This window comes from Heloderma suspectum, chromosome W (genome assembly GCF_057233095.1).
Source record: "Heloderma suspectum isolate Gila_16-S chromosome W, 16-S_ref, whole genome shotgun sequence".
Classification (NCBI taxonomy): Eukaryota; Metazoa; Chordata; class Lepidosauria; order Squamata; family Helodermatidae; genus Heloderma; species Heloderma suspectum.
Window position 1 is genome coordinate 1,287,541 of NC_139475.1, and position 25,443 is coordinate 1,312,983.

General features: G+C 47.9%; 1 protein-coding gene across 3 annotated transcripts in view; it reads right to left on the bottom strand.

Annotated features, from left to right (window-relative positions):
* Positions 1-25,443, bottom strand: part of LOC146333912 (tyrosine-protein kinase JAK3-like) — a 49,373-nt gene that overhangs the window by 7,851 nt on the left and 16,079 nt on the right. For all 3 annotated transcript variants that reach the window (XM_084825200.1, XM_084825198.1, XM_084825199.1), the window contains 13 exons: positions 25,298-25,420; positions 20,146-20,303; positions 14,542-14,653; positions 13,752-13,938; positions 12,576-12,700; positions 11,747-11,905; positions 10,938-11,022; positions 9,690-9,823; positions 7,830-7,968; positions 6,444-6,595; positions 4,355-4,505; positions 1,057-1,181; positions 460-649 (listed from right to left, as the gene is read on the bottom strand). In XM_084825200.1, the coding sequence (XP_084681326.1) occupies positions 460-649; positions 1,057-1,181; positions 4,355-4,505; positions 6,444-6,595; positions 7,830-7,968; positions 9,690-9,823; positions 10,938-11,022; positions 11,747-11,905; positions 12,576-12,700; positions 13,752-13,938; positions 14,542-14,653; positions 20,146-20,303; positions 25,298-25,420 (1,840 nt within the window). The remainder of the gene's footprint in view (positions 1-459; positions 650-1,056; positions 1,182-4,354; positions 4,506-6,443; positions 6,596-7,829; positions 7,969-9,689; positions 9,824-10,937; positions 11,023-11,746; positions 11,906-12,575; positions 12,701-13,751; positions 13,939-14,541; positions 14,654-20,145; positions 20,304-25,297; positions 25,421-25,443) is intronic.

The following is a 25,443-nucleotide window of genomic DNA, read 5'->3' on the forward strand; positions in this document are numbered from 1 at the left end:
TCAGGTTGGAAACAGGATGATGGGCTTGCTGAACCCACCTTGGTCACATCTAGCAGGGCTCTTCTTATGTCCTCATGAGGAACATGCAGGGATTAATGCACGGTTTGTATGCATTCCGCCCGCCCCCCGTCTGCATCTTTTGTGCACATCTTTGCAAATGTACATACCCCCCCCATTGAATAAAGTGTTTTTGTGAGCATTTTTCGAAAACATATGCATCTTCTGTGCACATTTTTTGTGTGTACATTTTAAAAAATGTATACATCTTCCCTGCACATTTTTATTTGTGTGAACTGCATTATACAGATTTTCATGCTGTGTGTTTAGGTTCAGGAAGAGCAAATTTGGTACATTTACACTGAAATGCAAATGAATCTAATTTCTCACCCATCCCAAACAACAACCATCCCATGCACACGCGTGCGCACACACACACACCCAAACACACCATGGCCTCACCTCGACTGTAGCACACCCCACGGTAGGCGACAATGAAGTCGTGGTGCAGGGCGCGCAGGATGGCGATCTCCTTCTCAAAGTCCTGCCGCTGTTTGGCTGAACTCTGGTGCAGCCGCTTTACCGCCACCAGCTCTCCAGTGCTGTCGCCCAGCGGGTCATATCGGCACAACTCCACGCTTCCGAAATTCCCCTGCCAACGACAATGCATGCATTTGGGGAGGGGGGGAAGTATTGGAGGGAGGGGATTCCTCCCCGAGCAAGTCACTTAGGGTGCTATTCCTTTTTTCCATTTGGAGGTGTCATGGATCCAGACCCCAAACCCCCGTCCTCATAGGATCCTGACCTCTTGTCCTCTGAAGAAGAGGCTTTTGAGTTAATGGTTCAGGGAGACTCAGCCACTAAAGTCTTACCAGTTTGCCTTCTGGGAAATTAGTTTTTCGTGCCTGGCCGTGCCCACCATGCCAGCCATTTCATGACTGAGCAAATCCTGCTCTGTGGCAGCCAAGTTGTGAGAGCGCCCACACCACTCTCTTGACATTCCAAATGTGCCTGTCGACTCAAGGAGGTTGGTGACCTCTAAAGGGGTGTGCCACCCACCTTGCCCAACACTGAGATGTATTTTAGGTGCCGATCTTCAAAGAGGGTGGGGTCCTGGCCCAAGGAGAAGTCCAGGTACCCCGCAAAATTGTCCGTGGCCGGGAGGTCTGACAGAAGCTCATAATCTGGAAGTAAAAGGGTGATTGAGCATCAAGCAAAGATTGCAGCAGAAAGCAAAACACCAATGATTGAGTGTACAGCGTGTGCTCGCCACCACAGGTCAACCAGACTTAAAGGATTACTGGACCTTTTTGAAGGTGAACAAAACACTCCTCCCATGCAAGAGCTGCTTGGTGACTGGCATAGAGATGGCTTTAAAAGGAGCATCTTGCGCAGTTACACTTTGTGCACCAGCTGCGAGCCTTCCTGAGTCAGTTTGACTTGGTGACATCACGTTTAGACTACTGCAAGGTGCGCTGTGTGGGGCTACCCTTGAAGGGTGTCTGGATGCTTCCACGGGTGCAGCAGCTCAGCTGTGGACCAGTGCGCGGTATTGGGACCGTGTTACACTTGTCGTTGAAAGACCTGCACTGGTTGCCAATTGCTTTACTGGGCTCAATTCAAGGTGTCCATTTTAACCCCGAAAGCCTTAAACGGTTTAGGACCTGGCTAACGAAGGCACTGCCTGTCTCACTATTGTAGGCCTTTTAATTTAGAGGTGCTGAGATAGTGATAAACCAGACCCAGGTTTGCTTACAAGGAGCCTTTATTGAGTACTTACAGCACACAGGCGTACCCAGTGGTTGGATCAGACAGCTTCTCTGAACCCAGAGCCAAGGGGTTCAATGGGTCTTATACTATACATGTCAGCAGTGAGGCAGCATGGCAGCAGCAAGCGTTAATTTGCATTCATTCCCAGCATAGACTAACAGCGCTTGGTCAGAAGGGAAACCATCACAGCTTTCCCAGCACAGCCAGCTGCAGCTTTAAGACAAACAAGCCTCACTTTATTTATTTATTTATTTATTTATTTATTTATTTATTTCATTTCTATACCGCCCAATAGCCGAAGCTCTCTGGGCGGTTCACAAAAATTAAATCCAAACAACACACGATAAAACAATTTAAAATATACAGAACATTAAAACCACAATATAACAATACAACCACAATAAAACCTAGCAGCAGTGCAAGAGTTTAAAATACAGATTTAAAACAGCAAAGCTAAAAATTTAGAAAGCCAAAATGCTCGTTAAACACTCCGGCTCGTTAGTGTGGAATATGTGCTGAGGACACTCTATCGACCTTTGACTCATCCTGGTAAATCAAGAGGCCTGTTAGTGAAAGCAGCGGCCAACTGAACCAAAGTCAGAGAGCATTATGGGGCATCTAAGCCCCTCTAAAACTACTAGTAGCTTGGTTCAGGCCTGAGGCCTTGCAGCTATGAACCTGTCTGATTATTAAGATCTGCAGGAGGGGTCCTTTTGAGGGCACCGTTACCCCCAGGGGTTCATCACACAGAGCTGTTATCCTGCTATGGAGATGACTCTCTCTCGGACGTTTGTGGGCTCTTCAGAGGATGCCGTTACTCTCCAGGGTGTCTCCTGCCATTTCCCTGGATTCCTGCATTGAGCAGGGGGTTGGACTCGATGGCCTTGTAGGCCCCTTCCAACCCTACTATTCTATGATTCTATGATTCCCCCAGCCTATCCTGTGTTTTCCCCAAAAGCAATAAATGTGGTATTTTTTCCAGCCCACGGAACAGGAGCGCCATGACCTCCCTGTGAAATTCTCCAATAGCTGGAGAAACCGCTCCATTGCCTGCTGTGGGCGTTTGTTTTCATGGTCAGGATGACATTTGACTGCAGCACCTCAAGAATGACCGTTGATTTAGGCTTTTAAAATGTGTCGTTTTATAATGATTTTGCTTTTTAAAATGGTTGTACACCAGTTTGATGGCTTTTTAGCTGATAAGACAGTATATAAATATGAAGGAATGAATGATACATTTTAAAGGCATTACACAAGCTCATGGTGTTATAGAAATTTCGGCTTTACTATGTTTAGCTTAGCTTAAGCTGTTCTACGTAGCTAGATTTTTGTGTGTGTTCTACCTCTGTATAAAACTGCCATGCTGACAAAGACACAGTGCCTGATCAGAGACTCAGGAATGCCAAGAATGTATTTACGGTAGAGTACGTGACTACCTCTTTGCTACCTCTGTGCATGCCGGAGTATGTGAAAGGCCTTGCCTGTTTCCTGCCTCCATCTCAGCTAGACAAAGAGATTGATAGAGCACAAGCGTAAGACAGCCCCCAGAGACTTGTGTATATAAGCTTCTGGATCACACTACTTGATTGCCATCTTTGTTGGTGCACTAGCCCCAAAAGTTGCCTTATTCTGCAGTATAAAATCATGTTGGACCAGATCTCTGCCTCCTCTCATTCTTGGTAAACAAACTGGATGAGTCTACCAGAGACAGAACACAATTTTTGCAACAATGGAAAGGGAGGCAGCATCTCTCAGGGGGCTATTGGTTAGGATAGCTAAGAAAAGAGCTTCCATGTTCAAGACAGGTCTACCCCTTAAAACCAGTACTGGTGACATACAGTGTGTATTTGCATGTGTATGGAGGAACTGCGACTTTTATGCCCTGTTCATGGGCTTCCTGCCTGGGCATTGCACTAGGCATTGCATAGATAAGCTGGAGAAATCCACAACGGATTCAAATGAGTTTGGATTTCTACAAATCTGATCTGTTGATACTGCAGCAGGCTGGCTTTTTCTGAGTCGTGCTGATTCTGTGGACTTGCAGACTGTTGCAAGTTTGCGGTGGCACTGATGTGCATTGATGCTCGTGAGTGGAATGAAATTCTCGTACATCCCTAAAAAAATTCTGGTTCTGTCAATGAGTGGATGACAGAACGCAAGATGCCTGTTAATCCACAAAACAGAGATGCGACGGATTTAACAAAATCAGTGCAGCCCTAGCACTAGGGGAAGCAGGAAGCTCCGCTAGATGGACTCTTGGCACGACCCCGATAAGGCAGTTCTTCTGCTCGTATTACGAGGGGACTCCTTGGTCTCTTGATGGCAATTACAAAAGGAATGGAGCTTCCATTTTCAGATGCAGTCTCTCTCTGAACACCAGTTGATGGGGAGAAACAGTAGTGGGCGACTGTGGTTGGAGGCTGTAGGAGCTGGGATGGGCCTTCAGCCTGACTCGGCACCTCTTCTTAGGCTCTTGACCTGCTCCCGTGTGACCTACCCTCATCACTCAAGTATTAAAAGGTGCAGGGACCCTGTGCTGTCTGCTTTTGCATCTGAGCACTCTGCTCAGGCTGCCCCCAGGACTTACCCGAAGTGATGAGGCCGTTGAGGTCTCGGAGGATGGCGCGGAAGGCTGGGCGCCTCTGTGGGTCGTAATCCATGCAATGGACCACCAGGTCAGCCAGTTCTGTCCACTTGAGAGGGCGTAGCTGGCGGCGGTCCTGGTAGATCTTGAGCTTCTGCAGAAATGGGTGGAGGGAGAAAGGAGTGGTTGAGTTCAGTGATGGACGGCATTTTCACCCCGCTCTTCTGCCAAAAAAGGCTACCCAAGCAGCTTCCGACCGTCCCTGCCCTCAGGCTTACAATCTAAAAGACACGACACAAAAGGAAAAGGTATTGGGAGGGAGGAGGGAAAATAAATGCCAGTGGTCTGGTGCAAGAACTGATCTTTCATTGAAGCTAAGCTTTGCAAGGGATCAGCTGCATTTTTTTAAAATTAAGGAATGAACTTACAAGCGGCGTGGGACAAAGAAGAATTGGGTTTGGCTGCTCAGTGTTGAAACACGGCAAAGTATTCTTGCTTTTGTTCGATCGCGCCGACATTATGATCAACTGCTTTCATTTACTTTTGAATGGGGCATGGGGGGAAAGCCTTCCCAGGTCAGACTAAGTGGGGCAGGAGGAAGGTGAGAATCCATTAACTGGGAAGGAACCTATATTGTGTGGATTTTAAAGGAATCTATATCAGATGGATTTTAAAGGGTTGGCCTGTACGCTTAGAAAAATCTGGACAGCAACCTTTGCTTCCAGTGATATTCTTCCTGGCTTGGAGCCAATCCCAAGACTACAAGAACTAAGACCCATTGAACTCCATGGGACCTACCTCTGAGTAGACATGGCTAGGATTGCACTGCTAGTGACCTTTTCCTACCACCTCTGTGTTAGGGAAATAACGAATATTCTTTGTGGTGTAGAATCAGTGGTTATTATTTTTTGGATTGGGAAGCCCCTGTGGGACAAAGCTTTCACATGATCTCACTCAACCTGCCTTCCTTGATGTGGGGGACTACAGCTCCTACCTTCCCCACAAAGCTGGGGGTGATGGGGGTTGTATTCCAACACATCCAGAGGGCACAAGGCTGGGGAAGTCTGAATCTACAGGACAAATATGAAGTAACTTCTCTCTCTCTCTCTCTGTTTTTTTTAATTATGAATTGCCCAGAGAGCTTCGGCTATTGGGTGGTATAGAAATGTAATACATGAATAAATAAAAATGGGATTTTAGGTTTCAAGAAGACGTTTCATTCCTGTAGGATGGCAAAGCACTCTGCCACCCCCTGCAGGCCAGTTCTGCTCCCTGGCTTTGAATGATCTGTTCGGCAAATTTCACGCCTGGGGATCTTTGGGAAAGGGATTGAAAATAAAAACGGCCAAGTTATCGTAACGCCTTGGTATGCTGCGTAGAGTTCTGGTCATCATACCTCAAAAAGGGTATTGTGGAGTTGGAAAAGGAGATTATTGTAAGGATAGTAAGAATGTCAGAGAATAACAGCCATGTAATCATCTAACAAGAAATCTAAAGCTACAGATGGGTGAACAAGCAATGTTTGAGCTCGCTAGGATTCTCTGAACGTCTTCTCACCTGATTCCTGTATGCATGTGCAATCCCTGCTCACTCTGTACGAATGAGAAAACTGTGCAAATTGAGCAGTGATCTAACATGAAATTTGTGCACATTTCTCCAAATTTCTGCAAAATTCCTAATTTGCGCAACTTCACTCCACAGAGTAAAGTAGAGCCGATTCAGTCCGCAGGGGAAAATTGTGCAAATTAAGACATTTGTGCAGAATTGAACTGGGGAAATGGGGCAAACGGAATGGGAGCACATGTCCGGCAATTTGCGAACGCTTTCAGTGGGCATGTGCTCATGCTTGTGATCGTGTCTGGGATGTCGAACAGGGCACACTCGTATGTTTTGCGAGCGAAGACAACATTCTCATACATCCTTAACTAAAACCTGCACGGTGTAAATACTTGGTAACCTGAGCACAGACAAGGTGCTTCCACAAGTATGCAGCTTAACTACCTTTGAGCTGAGGACGGGTCTTTTTCCTGTCCCCAGCTTTGCAATGTGAGTGACACCCCCGGAATGAGAACAGGGCACCCAGGAAACTGACCGATTCAGGCTCCATTGCACTCCATGGCATGTTCCCGTTGTTGAAGATCTCCCACAAAGTGGTGCCGAAACTCCACCTGTCTGACTCGGCCACCAGTTTTGGGGGGTCATCCAAGCACTCTGGGGCCACCCAGGGGATGTGGTCGACTAACACTGAGACGGAGCCAGAGAGGAAGAACAGACAGGTTAGAACAACCCTTCTCCACCATGGCGCGCTCCAGATAGATCACTGCTCCCATAATTCCCAGCCAGTGTGGCCACTGGAATCAGACCACGGAGGCCCCTGTCCTAATCTCCACTCAGGCGTGAGGTCTGCTGGCTGGAACTGAGCCAGTTGCAATCCCTTGGCCTAACCTGACCTCTCAGTGCGGGGAGGGAAGCATAGGGTCGAGGTTAGTCTGCACTCAGTATAAGGCGCTTTCCTATGTTCTGATAGCAGAGGAAAAGCCAAAGAATTGATATCAATGGAATCAATACAGTACCTTGGGTTGGATCCAGACTGAGTCATACTTAGGACAGACCCATTGAAATTGCTGGGACTTAAGTTATTTATTTACTATGTTTATATCCTGCTTCTTTTCCTCTTGCAAGGAGCCCAAGGTGGCATACATAGTTCTCCTCCTCCTCTCTGTAGTATCCTCACAACAACCCTGTGAGGTAGGTGAGGCTGAGAGTCAGTGACTGGCCCAAAGTCACCCAGGGAGCTTCACCGTCAAGTGGGGACTAGAACCCAGATCTCCCAGCTCCCAGTCCAGCACTCTAACCAGTACACACACTACACTACGCTAATGTTAAGTCCCTCTGATTCCAGTCAGATGGCCACACCCCCTTTCTCTCAACCACCAATCATTTGATGGTTTCCTGCCCCCCCCCATCTGAAGGCTTGAAATGACTCTCCTAAGGGTTAGTTACTGTCTGTAAGAACTTTAAATGACAATATGCTGGCACTCTGTTATATTTTTGGCCCTGCCCCTTTTAACTTTGGCCCTGCCCACTCCTGGAATGTGGCCCTCGGGCCGAGAGGTTCTGCAGCCCTGTTATAACGGATGCAACTGGTTGCTTTTTGTCACTAGGGGGCGACGAGGAGGGTCTGGGCTGATCCCTTTCAGTGGTGCCATCAGGGACGGACTCTGGGGCAGACATCCCAGCCCCATTCCACAACATGAACAAGAGGGGGCCCCAACCCCAGCAGGCAGGCTGGTGCACACATTTCGAAGTCAGTGACATTATGCCCCCAACCACTGAAAGACCCTTGACGACCGCGAAGTCCAGAGTTGAAAAGGGCCCACCTACACTGCTACGTCTCTTATAAAACATTGAAAATCAGACGTGACTTTGGGAAAACAAAACAAAAGAAACGCGAGGTGCAGGAACAGCAACAACTCACAGTCTTTTGTCAGCACAGCGGTGCCGACTCCTGGGTCACTGAGTTTGATGAAGGGGGGCTGTCCGCTTGCTGGGTCTCCCTCGCGGGCTAGCAGGACTTTTTTAGCCGAGACGTTGCCATGGACTATCTTTTTGTCCTCCTTTGATTGAGAGCGAGCAAGCATGATTTATTATTATCTTCAATAATAATAATAACAGCAGCAGAAACGACCTTGGGCGGTCAGGCAGGCGCCAACAATATGCTGTTTCTGGCGCCTCCTGCAGACATCGTTATTTTGGGAAGCCTCCCTTGAGCGACCAGCTGCGGGTTATTAAGTTCAGCCTTATCAGAACTTGTTTCTTTTAAAATGTTTTAACTGTTTTAAGGTGATGCGTTATTCTTTTATCTTTGCTGTTCACCGCTCCAAAATCATTTGATGTGGAGTGGTATATAAATAAACAATACTAAATAATAAGCAATGAATATAGAGCAATGTTAGAGCAATACGACAGTGGAGCCCATTCCCTAGGGAGGCGGTGGGCTCTCCCACACTGGAGGCGTTCAAGACGAGGCTGGACAGCCACCCGCCAGGGATGCTCTGACTTGGATTCCTGCACTGAGCAGGGGGTTGGACTCCATGGCCTTGCAGGCCCCTTCCAACCCTGCTGTTCTGTGATTCTATGATTCTGTGATTTTATAATAATAATACATTATATCCTGCCCTTTTTCCTCTTGCAAGGAACCCAAGGCAGCTCACGTTCCTCTCTACTCAGCACTAGTTAGGCCTCATAGAATCATAGAAACATAGAATAGTAGGGATGGCTCACAGCATCTGGTGTACTGTGTCCGGTTCTGGGCACCGTACTTTAAGAAGCATGCAGACAAGCTGGAGAGGGTTCAGAGGAGGGCAACACAGATGATCAGGGGACTGGAAACAAAGCCCTGTGAGGAGAGACTGAAGAACTGGGCATGTTGAGCCTTGAGAAGAGAAGACTGAGGGGAGACAGGATGGCGCTCTTCACGTCTTTGAAAGGCTGTCCCAGAGAGGAAGGCCAGGATCTCTTCTCCATCATCCCAGAGTGCAGGACACGGAATCATGGGCTCAAGTTGCAGGAAGCCGGATTCCGGCTGAACATCAGGAGAAACGTCCTGACTGTCAGAGCAACATGACAATGGAACCCATGACCTGGGGAGGTGGTGGGCTCTCCCACCCTGGAGGCGTTCAAGACGAGGCTGGACCGCCATCTGCCAGGGATGCTCTGGCTTGGATTCCTGCACTGAGCAAGGGGTTGGACTCGATGGCCTTGTAGGCCCCTTCCAACCCTACTGTTCTATGATTCTATGATTCCCCCTTTCCAGTTTATCCTCAGAACAGCCCTGTGAGAGAGGTCAGGGTGAAAGCCAGTGACCTCCCAAAGTCAGCCAGTGAGCTTCAAGGCTGAGTGGGGTTTTGAACCCAGGTCTCCGGAGTCCTGGTCCAACACTCTAACCACTACACCACACCAATATGGGTGCATCCTCCATCGGTGCTCATCCCATAAATTTTGATTCAGCCATTGGGCCACCAGAGGGTTTTGTAGGTAGCGACTGAAGACAGAATTGGCTCAGCTGCATTCAGATGGGCCCTTTTGGAGACGGTCTCGAGGGGCCTGCATTTAAGGTGTGGCGACGAAAGCAAAAGGGCAGGGCCAGTGGCATAAGAATAAATGAATAAATGCTTGAAAGAACTACAAGGCCCCATAGCCTCTGGGGCTGGTCCCAATTCTGGCCAGTCCCCCTGCCCCGTGTTTTAATCAGATCCCCCGAGAAAGGGCTAGCATTCCCAGGTCTGGATTTGAGCAGGGTGGAAGGTGCCTGAGGCTGCTCCGCCCACTAACCTACCAAGAAGTTGAGGGCGTAGGCTAGTTGCTTGGCCACTTGCAGCTTCCAGGTGGCGGTCACTTTGGCGGTGGCTGCGTTCCTCCGCAGGTAAGTGTCTAGGGCTCCATGCCTCACGTACTCCTGCACCATGATGTCTGGAAGAAGGAAGGCAGCCAGATCAGAGGCTGGAAGCACTGATTGCCTCCCTGGGCAACCTTGAGGGGTTGCCTGTCTGTTCACACCAGGGGAGCAGAACCTCGTTCACCCCGAGGGCGGAATTCCATTTCAGAGAAGCCCTCAGGGGCCGCGCTCCAGCAGTGGGCAGGGCTGAAGGAAAAAAGAGGCGGGGCCAAAAATACCAGCTTACTGCGGCTTCAAGCTCTGACCGCCGGTAGCGAAGTCTTAGGAAAAGCATTTCAACCTTTCTGAATGGGGCAGAAGCAGCACCAGATCCAGGAAACCACCAACTGATCGGTGGCTAGTGGGAAAGAGGGCATGGCCATCTGGGGACCCTTGACGAGCGAATGCCTCATCTCCCTCTCTGGTTGTCCCTGCACCCTCTCTCGTTTAGATTTTGCCACATTTTATTTTAATTTTAAAAATACTCAACAGAAGATGTAGATGGGGCCAGACGGACAAACATATCTCAAGGGGCCGGAACTCCCACGTTCCAGTATCCCACTTCCCCTAACCCCACCAGCCCCTGTATTGGCCCCAGGAACTTAGCCAAGCCATTTGTAGTGTTAGAGGGGCCTAGAGATCCATAAGGCTTGCTTAAGTTCATTATTGGTGCAATTCCCTTGTTAGTAAGCCTCTGAGCACGTGCAGATGAGTCAAAAGGCCGATAAGAGCCCCAGCGCATTCCATACTAATGAATGCTAGAAGGCCTTATCAGGCCGTGCCTGGGAAGTGAAGCTGTGTGTTTATGCTGAGATACAGGTGGCTGTGCTGAGAACGTGGTGCTGTTAGTCTACGCTACGCTGGGAATGAACGCTCGGGGCGCTTGCTGCTGTTGTGCTGCCTTATTGCTAACATGTATTGTATAAAACCCATTGCACCCCATGGCTCTTGGTTCAGAGAAGCTGTCTGATCCAACCATTGGGTACGCCTGTGTGCTGTCAGTACTCAGTAAAGTACTCCTTGTAAGTAAACCTATGGATCTGATGTATCACTATCTTGGCACTTCTAACCTAAGAGTTCAGTGCCCACGGCCAGGGCGATACAGTCCCCTGCATCCCCCCCATTCCCGTTGGCTGAAGGAAAACTCACATTCCGCCCCCACGCAGACTCCATGGAGTAGGATGAGGTGCTTATGGGAGAGCTGGCTGATCATGTTGGCCGCTTCCAGGAAGGGCTACAAAAGGACACCAAAGAGGTTAATAGAGAGCCTCTGTCCCAGCCCTGCCCCCCCGCCCCGTACTTTTTATTCCGGCCGTTCCTTTAACCAAAGCTTTCCCTTAACAGAAGTTAAGTGCAGCAATAGCTTACAAAATAACACTGCCCAGCCACACTGGTTGTGTGGCTGGTCTGGTTTGGTTCAGCCCTGTGTATTTCTTTCGATCACAGCTCAGCAGAACCTCACTTCTGCATTTGAATTTGTGTTGCATTTGATTTTGTTAAGTCTGTTGCGTCTGCGTTTCACGGATTGTCAGGAGGGTTTGGGTCCTTCGTCAGTTCATCAACAGGATCAGATTTTTTTTTTTTTTTTTTTTAGGGCTGCATGTGAATTTCGTTCCCGTTTGCAAACGTGCACTTGGCTAACGCACATTGGCGCAGGCGTGCACTTACGCACCCCCTCAACATATAAAAAAGCCGGTCTGCAAGTCAGCACGTCTTTGAAAAAGCCGGTCCAATGCAGAACCTGCAGGTCAGATTTTTAGAAATCCAAAATCATTTCTCGGACATCCCTACTTTAAGTGCAGAAGGTCCCGGGTTTGAATCCTGACATCTCCTGGTGACGCTGGGAAAGAGCCCTGCCTGAAACCCCGGAGAGCTCTAGCCACTCTCCTCAAAGGGCGCTAGGAATCTTGCTACGTTCCTGTTCCTCCTGAAGCCCTCCGCTGCCCTGTGAGCCTCACCTCGACCCAGTTGCAGTGACTGCTGTCCAGGACCTTCATCACAACTTCCATCCCGTACTCCCAAAACTCCTCGCCTCTCTTGACATCGCCCTCCTCCTTCGGATCCTGTCTGAATCCCCGGTAGATCCTGGTGAAGGTCCCTTGCCCCAGGTTTTCACACTGTGGAGGGAAAGATGGGGTTGGGCAAAAGGGTTGGCTGGAGGGCTTCCAAGTGGCCAGGAAAACGTGGCTTCAGCTGCTCCAGGACCTTTCGCAGAGCTTTGTTGTGCAGAAATCCACTGCGGAAGCTACAAACGGTGCCAGCTTGGGATTCCCCCCACCGCCACCCCACAGCTTCAGAAGAGAGGTTTTCCTGGGGACCACAACAGGGGAGGAAAGGGTCACATCCCTCCCCCAGCCTGCTCTGATCCCACCCTGCAGGTTAGATACAGGGATCAGCTGCTAACTGGAGGCAGTTACTTTTAAATGAGCCATAAAACACCTCTGAAAAAGAGCTGGTCTGAGTTGTAAAAGGCCTATTGCTCTGTGCTTTCATCTGCCCCGGTCTGGACTGGGATGTTTTTATGCTGGGCCACAGGGGGTCGGATGGCTGTCCGAAGCAAGGGGAACGTCCTCTATGGATTTGGGTTTTTAAAAAAAGCCAGCCCAGGAAGCACCCAGCACTGCATCTCGTGACAGAGAGTAGTACAGCAGCAAGACAGTAGTCCTCATGGAGGACTGGAAGAGAGCTTTTCTTCTACACTCCGGAGAGGAGATATTCATTCTCTCTCTCTCTCTCTCTCTCCCTCTCTCTCTCTCTCTCTCCCTCTCTCTCTCTCTCGTGTCTTACCTGCACCAGGTTCTCTGCCTGGATTGTGTGGAACATCATCTGATTCACGGCGCGTCGTGGAGCAGTCGGGGACATGGGCAGCTGGTGGCAGCTGCCCCCACGAATGATCAGCAGGTTGGATTTTTCTGTGGAGAAGGAGGGAGGGAAGGGAAGGGAAGGAAGAAGCAGGACAGGGTGCAATGAGTGCTAAAGGTCCTGCCCCTCCCCACAGTTCTGGCAGAAACCTTCCTTCCTTCTTTCCTTCTTTCCTTCCTTCCTCCCTTCCTTCCTTCTGTCTCCTTCCTTCCTTCCTTCCTTCCTTCCTTCCTTCCTTCCTTCCTTCCTCTCTTTCTTTCTTTCTTTCTCTCTCTCTCTCTCTCTCTCTCTCTCTCTCTCTCTTGCTCTCTATCTGTTTCTCTTTCTTTCTCTCCTTTCTTCAATCCTTTTTCTCTCTTTCTTTTCTTTTCTCTCTCTCTCTCTTTGAATTTCTTTCTTTCTTTCTTTTCATGCTCTCCTTCCTTCCTTCCTTCCCTCCCTCCCTCCCTCCCTCCCTCCCTCCCTCCCTCCCTCCCTCCCTCTTTCTTTTTCTCATTGCCTCTCTCTTTCTCTCTTCAATTTATATCCTATCTGTCAGTGGCCTGTTTTGCAGGAGTGAGTAGGAGCCTGAGGAGGCATGGAGGTGGGGTGCTGTGGTTTTTAGTGATGGAATTTCTATAATTGCTGCCCCCTCACTAGGAATGTCAGAGCAATCTGCAACGGAATCAAATGAGTTTGAATTTTTATGAATCCGACCCATGGATTCTGCAGTGGAGCGGCTTTTCCCCAGTTGGGTGCATTCTGGGGACTTGTGGACCATTTTTCTAACTTTCCCGAATGTTGTGCAAATTTAGTAACAGAAAAATATGCAAAATAAACAAAAGGCAGCTGAAAATGTGCATTTTCCCCATAAGCTAAAGCGTGAAGATTAATATTTTGGGGAAATTTGTGCAAAATTTGGAGGGATTTGCACAATTTTGCATGCACATCTTTGTGCAAGTGCGAATTTGCACAAATTCAGACGCCCCCCCCATCCAGTTCTATTGATGAGCAGACAACAGAACAAAAGGCGCCTGAGAATCCGCGAGGTGCAGAGAGAACGGATCCTGCACAGTCGGCACATCGCTCCCCACACTTCCCATCTCTTGGTCCGGAAGGTACCTTTGGGCTGTGGGGGGCAGAGAGTGCTCAGCCGCAGGGCCACCCCATCAGCACGGAGGCTGAAGCGCTGACAGACGTCCAGCAGTTCTGGCAGGCTGCAGAAATTCTTGGCCACACCGGGAGTCAAGAAGGCTCCATCTTGGTTCCTCTGGATCAATAGACTCTTGAAGTTCTTGCCGAGGGGAGTCTGGGCGCAGGAGTCAGGATGAGGAGATGACCCAGGCGGGAAAAACAAACACTTTTCGGTTAAAAGCTTCTAAAGGCGCGAGGCACTCCTAGGCCAGCTGGGTGGAATCTGAAGCCTAGGGAACATACCTAGTCTGCCTGGGGTCCCAATCCGGCCTTCAGTGGCTTCCCAGATGGCCACACCTCCCTTCTCCTGGTCCCGCCCCATTCTCCCTAACTGCGGATCATTTCGTGGTTTCCAGCTTTAATGGCAGGGGAAAGATGATTCGAACAGTACATTCTTGTATTTCGGGGAGCAATTTTAGGGATAACCAGACTCCTTATCATAAACTGAAGATAGAAAAGATTTTTCCTAATTCATTATAGGTGGGCCGAAATGGAGCATGCGCAGTGTGCCTTTCCCTCCCACTCCTCCCCGCTGATTATTTAAAATTAGAATTTAGAAGCATGGGGCTGACCCCCGCCCCCACATCCCTCGCATCAGAAGGGCTGGTCTAGAATGCCTCCATCACTGGTATTTGACATCTTGGTACCCCAGGGTTGCAATGCTCCCACCCAACCCCTTCTTAGTGGGCCCAGGAGACATAAGGGGGTGCATTTTCACCTCGAGGCAGGTGGTGAGCAGGAAGCTCTCGAAATCTTCCGGGCTGCGTCGAAGCACATACGCTCCTTCGTGGTACTCCGCTGTTTTCAGTTTGTGCATTGCAAATTCTGACCTGCAAACAGGAACAACCCATATGAGTTCCTTGGAAAGGTAAATGCTTCTTTTTGTTGCCTTGATTTTGTTAACTGTATTTCAAAATAGAATAAATTTCATGATTAAATACACATACCCCTACCTTGCCTGGTTCTGTATTTTTTTGAGTATGTCAAATACAGAACCCTGCCGCTCTTGAAAGCACCTGTCATGTTAATGTTAATGATGCCACCTTAATTTGTCAAACACAACCTCTCTAGATAAAAATCGGCTTTGGGGCAGGGATTGAAATCACAGACTACTAAATTCCAGGTTTGGTGATGGCACTCAACTCTGATTGATAGAGCTTTCCTATACGAGGCATTTATCATGTGCTCATCATTCCCTACTCACAGTTGTTTACACGTTCTTTAGACGATGTCGTGACCCTCCAGTTTCGCTTTTGTATTTAAACAGCACCTTCTGCGAGTTTTTTTTAGAGCAGGGATAATGCAGCATTTAATGGTGAAGGTGAAAGAAAGTGTGATTTCCTCTTGCGTATTTGCACTATTCTGCTATACCACATTGCCACCTAGAGATCATGAAGTGGAAAAGCAGAAAAGGAAACGCTCTTTGTATAATGCTCGGATCTCAATTCTGCAACAAAACTGAAAGTAGATACAGCAGATTAACAGCTTTGTGTAGAGAAGCTCATGGTTTCATTTTAGCTCCAGAGAAAGGCTTTTCATGAAGCCTTCCAAGGGAGGAAGGGAGGCAGAGGTAATTTTATTTATTTATTTATTTATTTCATTTCTATACCGCCCAATAGCCGAAGCTCTCTGGGCGGTTCACAAAAACTAAAACCAAACAACACACAATAAAACAATTTAAAATATATAGAACATTAAAACCACAATATAACAATACAACCACAATAAAACCTAGCAGCAGTACAGGAGTTTAAAATACAGATTTAAAACAGCAAAGATAAAAATTTAGAAAGCTAAAATGCCTGGGAAAATAAAAAGGTCTTCACCTGGCGCCGAAAGGAGTACAATGTAGGCGCCAGGCGAACCTCACTAGGGAGCTCATTCCAGAGCTGGGGTGCCACAACAGAAAAAGCCCTCCTCCTAGTAGCCACCCGCCTCACTTCCTTTGGCAGGGGCTCACGGAGGAGGGCCGCTGAGGATGATCTTAAGGTCCGGGCAGGCACATATGGGAGGAGGCGATCCTTCAGGTAACCTGGCCCCAAGCCATTCAGGGCTTTGAATGTTAACACCAGCACTTTGAATCGGGCCCGGAAATGGACCGGCAGCCAGTGCAGCTGGAAAAGTACTGGCGTAATATGAGCTCGCAGGCCAGTCCCTGTTAACAATCTTGCTGCCCTATTTTGGACCAGCTGAAGTTTCCGGACCGTTTTGAAAGGCAGCCCCACGTATAACGCATTGCAGTAATCCAGACGAGAAGTTCTCAGAGCGTCGATAACTGCAGCTAGGCTCTCTCTGTCCAGATAAGGGCGTAGTTGGTATACCAGCCTAAGCTGATAAAAAGTGCTCCGTGCCACTGAGTTCACCTGTGCCTCAAGTGACAGTTCTGGATCCAAGAGCACCCCCAAACTACGAACCTGATCCTTTAGGGGGAGTGCAGCCCCCTCCAGAACAGGTTGAATATCACCTAGCCGGGCAGACGAACCACCCACTAACAGTACCTCCGTCTTGTCTGGATTGAGTTTCAGTTTATTAGCCCTCATCCAGTCCATTACCGTGCCCAGGCACTGGTTCAGAACAGCCACTGCCTCACCTGGGTTTGATGAGAAAGAGAGGTAGAGCTGGTGTCATCTGCATATTGATGGCACCTCAGCCCACACCTCCGGATACCCTCCCCCAGCGGTTTCATGTAGATGTTAAACAGCATGGGGGATAAAATAGAGCCCTGTGGAACCTCATGGCACAATTGCCATGGCACAGAGCAATAATCCCCCAGCACCACCTTCTGGAATCGGCCATCCAAGTAGGAGCGGAACCACTGTAGTGCAGTGCCTCCAACTCCCAACCCAGACAACCTATCCAGAGGGATACCATGGTCGATGGTATCGAAAGCCGCTGAGAGGTCGAGGAGAATCAACAGGGTCGCACTCCCCCTGTCCCTCTCCCGGTTTTATGTTCTTGTATGGACTGTAATTCTTCACAGTAATTCTGTGGTTTTATGTTCTTAAGTCATGACCCCCTTCCAACTTCCACTGTTTCATTTCACTTCGGCATCCTTGTACCTTCCTGTTTTGTCTGCAAAGATTTCCATTTGTATAGAGGTTCCCTTCTTACTACATCCGCAGAGTTTTAAAAATATCTCTCTCTCTCTCTATATATATATATATATAATCTATCATCTATCTATCCATCTGTCTACCTATCTTGGTATTAGGGAGCTTCCTATGTTCCTATTTAAAACATCTCTTCACTTAGGACCATGAGAACAGGAATTTTTCTTTTTTTGGGGTGGGGAAAGGCTCAGTGGCAAAGTGTTGGACTGGAACTTGGGAGACCTGAGTTCGAGTCCCCTCTCAGCCCTGAAGCTCACTGGGTAACTTTGGGCCAGTCACTGACTCTCAGCCTCACCTACCTCACAGGGATGTCAGAGAAATCCACAGTGTATTCAAATGAGTTTGGTTTTCTATGAATCTAACGTGTGGGTTCAACAGTGGCTTTTTCTGAGTCACGCAAATTCTGTGCAATAGCAGAGCAGTTTTTTATCTTTGGGTGGGATTTGGGCAAATTCACACTCCTACTAATGCGCATTAGCGGTGATTCACACACGTGCTAATGTGCATTTGCACAAACGTGCATTTGCAAGCAGGAATTAAATTCTCATTCATCCCTAAAATGAAAAATAAAAATCCAGTTCCGCCAATGAGTGGATGATGGAATGGAAGATGCCTAGCAATCTGTGGAACACAGACAGAGCATCCCTGCCTATCCCACAGGGTTGTTGTGAGGATAAAATGGAGAGGAGGGCCATGTAACCTGCCTTGGGCTCCTTGCAAGGGGATTAAAAAATAATAATTAATAATAACTAAAAATAAATAATAATATTTAAAAAATTAAAAATGCTTTCCATGCAAGAAATGTTGCAAGTTAAACCTGGTGTCTCCAGTTCCATGGATTGCATAGCAAGGGGTGAAAAAAAACCCTTCTCGGCCTGAAATCCTGACATCTCCCAACACTGAAATAAATGGTCCAACAATCTGACTCAGGATATAAGGTGCTTTTTATAAGCATGAGCTGTTTCTCAGCATGTCTGTTGCTTCACATGTTTTTTCCTCATCTGTATTACCAACAAGTGCTTATTGTCTGATAAAACACTGGCCAAAAAGCAATCTGTCTTCGTATATCATTGCCTGCAGATTCATCTGTGTTTGGGAGTGGTGTTTTACACTTGTGCTTTGGCGAAACATGAGAAAAAGGAGCTTGACCCTGCAGTCCATACAATCGCATCCAGATGGTTGTGTTGTGATTGAGAGTTTTTTTTAAAAATACCCTTAAGTATTGTGCAGAGGGTTGTGATACAGAAATGGTTATTAATTTATTTATGGCTGCCATAATCTCAATAGCTGCTGATGGGAAGAAATGCAGTGCCCACCCTATCAGACTGGGGTTTTTAAAAACAGATTTGGGATTTTTGCCTCGGCAATGGAACTGACGAATTATATTAATGTAAGAGGAAATCACTTAGTGGAAAATACATTTGCTGAAAAATGGTTACATTTGCTGGCTATAGGAATTCCAGGGCAATGTACATCCGTTCTCTCTCTTTTTCATTAATATGAAATGAAGTGTTTGGGTTCATTTCAGAAGGAATTTATTTCTTATTTTGCTTTGTTTTTTTTGCGATGATATAATAAATCTATTTTAATGTGATATATATGTATATATATATATATATATATATTCACAATACATCGTAAGCAACATATTTCTTAACACTACAGTTTAGATAAATCATCACCATAACTATATACATATATCTTGTGTTGTGAGCGCAGGACAGGAAGGCCTGGAGTGCTATGGTCCATGGGGTCACGAAGAGTCGGACACGACTGAACGACTGAACAACAATCTTGTGTTGTGTGTGGGTTTCTCCCCACTGTTTATGAATGCATACGCATGCCTGGGTAATGTAGCTATGGCTGGGAAGACACCCCAAATGTATCAAAGGAGCTCGAACCTGTGGCAAAACTATGGCTGTACATCAGCTTGTAAACTATTTGGGAGTAACCAAAATAAAAATGGACCAGTGGAGGATTCCTACTGTGTTGGTTCAGTTTTGGAAAGACTTTGGAGTCATCGCTGTCACCTGAGGCTCAGCTGGCCTCAGCGGCATGGAGTGCCTTCTGCCAGCTTCGACTGGTGGCCCAACTACGCCCCTATCTGGACAAGGATAACTTGGCTTCAGTGATCTACACTCTAGTAACCTCCAAGTTAGATTACTGCAATGCAGTGTACATGGGGCTGCCCTTGAAGACTGTTCAGAAGTTGCACCTTGTGCAAAATGTGGCAGCCAGGTTAATAACAGGGACCAAAAGTTCTGAGCATGTAACAACAATTCTAGCCCACTTGCGCTACCTGCCTGTATGTTTCCAACCCCGATTCAGGGTGCTTGTTTGACCTATAAAACCTTACACGGCTCGGGATCAAAATACCTGATGGGGCACCTCTTCTAATATGAACCCACCTGTACTATGATTGACATCTGAGTCCCTCCTCCAAGTGCTTCCTCTGAGGGAGGTTCAGAGGACAGAAACAAGGGAGAGAGCCTTCTTGGTGGTGGCCCCTTGATTTTGGAACAGTTTCCCAGTGAGGTCCACCTGGCACAACATTGTCATCTTTTTGGTGCCAGGTTAAGACTTTCCTCGACTCCCAGGCATTTGACAGCATATGACGGGGGCTTTTTAATGTCCCTTTTTAATCGGGTCCTGGTAATTCTATTGGTAATTGTTTTAACTGTTTCAAACTGTTTTAAATGTTTGCATGTTAAAGGTTAAAGGTTATGTTTACCGTGTTCTGAACCGCCCCAAGTGCTTTGGCTATTGGGCAGTATAATGAATGAATGAATGAATGAATGAATGAAAGACCAGGTAAAATCTGGGGAGAAATTAAGGTGAGAAATCCAGAGGTACTGGTACTTTGCACCACTGATGATGCAACAGTGTAGATCCACCCAGGGAACAATCACGGGAGAAAGGCACCCCTGGGTGAGTTGGTCTCTTGCTTGTTGCACTGGAGGTTGAGCACAGTTGGGGCCATTTCCCTGGATGTGGTGCAACTAGTAACCCCCTCGTGCAACCAGCGGCAGAGACACTCTCGTGAAAAGCAGCTGCTGTGCATGAGAGCCTCAGATTTGGGAATGATCCCTAATGCCTTGAACCTCAGTCGACCTTCCTGTCTTGGCAACCCAATCGCACCCTGGACTGGGGGCAGGTTGCCCCCCTCTCCCCAAAGCGCGGTTTAGTTTGTGCCGTGGCAGTTCTCCCCTCACCTGATGGGGCCGTGGCACTTGTTCTCCAGCTCCTCCAGGAGACGTGGGGGAACCACTTCCTTGCAGAAATAGTGTGAGGAGTCGACCAGGAGCCGGTAATAGCCGTCGACGAGGGAGACGAAGGACAAGGCCTCGGTCAGGCTGGGGAACTCCATCTCCTGCGGAACGGAAGCAACTGACAGTTATGTGACATGGCAGAGGCCGTGGCGCCCGTCGGGGTCTGTAATGTTGGGTGTTCTTAGGCGTAAACAGAATACTCCAAATACAAGGTTGCAAAGATCGTTTTTACTGAGTGAGTCACAATACAAACTTACATCCCCCTTCTTACAGTATCAGGTGAGTCCTTTTATACTACTCACTATTGAGTCCCCCAGGACAACACCACCAAATACAAACGCATCTCATGAAGGTGTCCACCTCTGTTCTGATCTTCCCTTTCTTTGCGCTTTCGCCTTTTTAGCCTGGGTGACCTTCCACTCCAAAGTGTTGGATGTGTGCATGTATTATTCAACCTGTAGGGTGCGTGTGTATTGGACTACAGCTCCTGTCATCTCCAGCGAGGGATGATAGGTGCCATAGTCCAAAAATCTGGAGGGCACCAGGTTGGGGAAGGCTGCTTTACAGGATGGTGGTCTGTTGAATAGGGCCAGCATATGCAATTTGAGCAGGGGGGATTACAGACTGCCCCCTTACCTTTTGGCAAGGCTCCCTGTAGTTACTATTTCAGAAGACTCTGGAAGAGGGAGGCAGTGGGCTCTCCCACACTGGAGGCGTTCAAGACGAGGCTGGACAGCCACCTGTCAAGGATGCTTTGAGCTGGATTCCTGCATGGAACAGGGGGCTGGACTGGATGGTCTTGCAGGCCCCTTCCAACCCTGCTATTCTATGGTTCTATGATTCTAAGGCGTGACTTGGGTGGGGAGAGACAGGAGGCAGGGTTTGTGGATGTTCATTTGTAAACATGAGCCCTGATTTCTGTTTTACAGCAAGAACAGGGATTCTCAGGACACCAGATTCTGCATCCAGTTTTGGCACAGTCCCAGAATACATGCAGGCCAGTGACACACGCCACAACTTGGAGAGAGATCAACCACCAGGTCTACTTTAATCCAGCCCCTGAAAAAGATGGGTGGTTTTGACCTTGCTTCTTTCTGGCCCCCCTGTTGTGCCGCCCCATCTCTACGGGAAGGCAGACCCTGGATCCAACCTTGTTGTTGTTGTTCAGTCGTTCAGTCGTGTCCGACTCTTCGTGACCCCATGGACCATATCACGCCAGGCCTTCCTGTCCTCCGCTGTCTCCTGGAGCGTGCTCAAGTTCATATTCATTGCATCGGTGATGCTATCTAGCCATCTCATCCTCTGCCGTCCCCTTCTCCTTTTGCCTTCAGTCTTTCCCAGCATCAGGGTCTTTTCCAGAGAGTTTTCTCTTCGCATTAGGTGGCCAAAATATTTGAGCTTCAGCTTCAGTATCTATCCTTCCAATGAGCACTCAGGGTTGATTTCCTTTAGGATGGACTGATTTGACCTCCTTGCAGTCCAGGGGACTCGTAAGAGTCTTCTCTAGCACCACAGTTCGAAAGCATCGATTCTTCGGCGCTCAGCCTTCCTTATAGTCCAGGTCTCACAGCCATACGTTACTACTGGGAAAACCATAGCTTTTATTAGACGGACCTTTGTGGGCAAGGTGATGTCTCTGCTTCTTACTATGCTGTCTAGGTTTGCCATAGCTTTCCTCCCAAGGAGCAAGCGTCTTTTAATTTCATGGCTACAGTCACCGTCTGCGGTGATCTTGGAGCCCAAGAAAATAAAATCTGTCACTGCTTCCATTTCTTCCCCTTCTATATGCCAGGAAGTGATAGGGCCAGATGCCATGATCTTAGTTTTTTTAATGTTTCAAACCAGCTTTTGTACTCTCCTCTTTCACCCTCAACAAGAGGCTCTTGAGATCCTCTTCGCTTTCTGCCATTAGGGTGGTATCGTCTGCATATCGGAGGTTGTTGATAATTCTCCCAGCAATCTTAATTCCGACCTCTGATTCATCCAACCCGGCGTTTCTCATGATGTACTCTGCATATAAGTTAAATAAGCAGGGTGACAATATGCAGCCTTGTCGTACTCCTTTCCGAATTTTGAACCACTCGGTTGTTCCATCTCTGGTTCTTACTGTTACTTCTTGACCCTCGTACAGGTTTCTCAGGAGACAGGTGAGGTGGTCTGGTACTCCCATCACTTTAAGAATTTGCCACAGTTTGTTGTGATCCACACAATCAAAGGCTTTCGCGTAGTCAATGAAGCAGAAATAGACATTTTTCTGGAATTCTCTTGCTTTCTCCATGATGCAGCGAATGTTGGCGATTTGATCTCTAGTTCCTCTGCCTCTTCGAAACCCAGCTTGTACTTCCAGTAGTTCTCGGTTCGCATACTGCTGAAGCCTAGCTTGTAGGATTTTGAGCATCACCTTGCTGGCATGTAAAATGAGCGCAATTGTGCGGTAGTTTGAACACTCTTTGGCGTTGCCCTTCTTTGGAATTGGAATGTAAACTGACCTTTTCCAGTCTTGTGGCCATTGTTGAGTGTTCCAAATTTGTTGGCATATTGTATGCAGCACTTTAACAGCATCATCTTTTAGGATTTTAAATAGCTCAGCTGGAATACTGTCATCTCCACTAGCTTTGTTCTTAGTAATGCTTCCTAAGGCCCACTTGACTTCACTCTCGAGGATGTCCGGCTCAAGTTCAGTGACCGCACTATCATGGCTATCAGGGACATTCAGATCTTTCCTGTATAGTTCTTCTGTGTATTCTTTCCACCTCTTCTTAATCTCATCTGCATCTGTTAGGTCCCTGCCTTCTTTGTCCTTTATCATGCCTGTCTTTGCACAAAACGTTCCCTTGAGATCTCCAATTTTCTTGAAGAGATCTCTAGTCTTTCCCATTCTGTTGTTTTCCTCGATTTCTTTGCATTGTTCATTTAAGAAGGCCTTCTTGGCTCTCCTTGCTATTCTCTGGAACTCTGCATTCAGTTGGATGTATCTTCCCCTTTCTCCCTTGCTTTTCGCTGCCCTTCTTTCGTCAGCTACTTGTAAAGCCTCATCAGGCAGCCACTTGGCTTTCTTGCATTTCTTTTTCTTTGGGATGGATTGAGTTGCTGCCTCCTGAACAATGTTACGGACCTCCGTCCATAGTTCCTCAGGCACTCTGTCTATCAGGTCTAATCCCTGAAATCTATTCCTCACCTCCACTGTATATTCATAAGGGATATGATTGAGGTCATACCTGAACGGTTTAGTGGTTTTCCCTACGTTCTTCAATTTAAGCCGGAATTTTGCAACAAGAAGCTCATGATCTGAGCCACAGTCAGTTCCAGGTCTTGTTTTTACTGACTGTATAGAGCTTCTCCATCTTTGGCTGCAAAGGACATAATCAATCTGATTTTGATATTGACCATCTGGTGATGTCCATGTGTACAGTCGCCTCTTGTGCTGTTGGAAAAGAGTGTTTGCTGTGATCAGCGTGTTCTCTTGGCAAAACTCTATTAGCCTTTGTCCTGCTTCATTTTGTACACCAAGGCCATGCCTGCCTGTTATCCCGGTGATTTCTTGACTTCCTACTTTAGCATTCCAATCCCCTATGATGAAGAGGACATCTTTTTTTGGTGTTAGTTCTAGAAGGTGTTGTAGGTCTTCATAGAACCGATCAACCTCAGCTTCTTCGGCACCAGTGGTTGGGGCATAGACTTGAATTACTGTGATGTTGAATGGTTTGCCTTGGATTCGTACTGGGATCATTCTATCATTTTTGAGATTGTACCCCAGTACTGCTTTTCCCACCCTTTTGTTGACTATGAGTGCTACTCCATTTCTTCTAAGGGATTCTTGCCCACAGTAGTAGATATGATGGTCACCTGAATTAAATTCGCCCATGCCTGTCCATTTTAGTTCGCTGATTCCCAAGATGTCAATGTTCAATCTTGCCATCTCATGTTTGACCACCTCCAGCTTACCTTGATTCATTGATCTGACATTCCAGGTTCCTAAACAATATTGTTCCTTACAGCGTCGGACTTTCCTTTCACCACCAGACACATCCACAGCTGAGTGTCCTTTCGGCTTTGGCCCAGCCGCTTCACTCTTTCTGGCGCTACTTGGAAATACCCTCTGCTCTTCCCCAGTAGCATATTGGACACCTTCCGACCTGAGGGGCTCATCTTCCGGCGTCATATCTTTTAGCCTTGTGATACGTTCCATGGGATTTTCTTGGCAAGAATACTGGAGTGGGTTGCCATTTCCTTCTCCAGTGGACCACATTTTGTCAGAACTCTCTGCCATGACCTGTCCGTCTTGAGTGGCCCTGCACGGCATAGCTTATGGCTTCACTGAGTTGCGCAAGCCCCTTCGCCACAACAAGGCAGTGATCCCTGAAGGGGGGATCCAACCTTATGTTATTGTTATTCACATTTAGTTCTAACACAAAGCATGCCCCTGAGGAGAGATGTCAGGACTGGATTGTCCTTCCCTTTGGTAATCAACTCCACAAAGAGACAAAGCTTCAGGCTAATAGGTCTTTATTTTGCTAGAGACTAGCCTTTCTACAAATGCAGATTCAAGGAAGCTCTCAGACTGCCTCAGGCCTTTAAACAACTAATCTGTGATCTTTAATTAGAGGAGACAAACAGGAGGGTAGTGAAGTTGCTGACAGTTTGCCCGTGAACCTCATGGCCAAGCTTGCTTTGCAGTGATGCCCCTCCCTTAGTGTGGCTCCCCCCTACAATGGCTTCCAAGAGTGGCTATCCTGGCAGAGCATCTGAGCCCTGCCCCTAACTTTTCCCTCTTTGCTTGTGCCCTTGCATCTCTCACGTCATGCCCCTCTTCCTCCTGCTCAGAAACTTGAGTTCTGGTGGTGGAGGGAGGGGGCAGTGACTCAGCCTGGGCCATCTGTTTGTCAAGGCCATCGGAGGAATCTTTCCCAGCGTCTTGGGGCTCTAGGGAAGGTCCCTCTGCTGGGCTCTGATCTAGCTGTTCCAACTCTGATTCAGAATCGGAGCTGTCAGACATCTCAAGGGGATTGGACTCATCCCTGACAGGAGGAAATGGAACGGCCTGAAGCCAGTCAGGAGCCAAGAGACTGAGCCGAGCACCACTGCCTGCACGTACCAGAACCCGGTTATCTGTCTTGGTCACGCTGACGATGCGGTCCTCCACAGGGAGACCATCCCGGCTGGCTTGTTTGATGGTGATGTCAGCAATCTCGGGGAAATCGCAGAACAGATGCGGGGCCTGAAGGTTTGGAATGGGGTGGG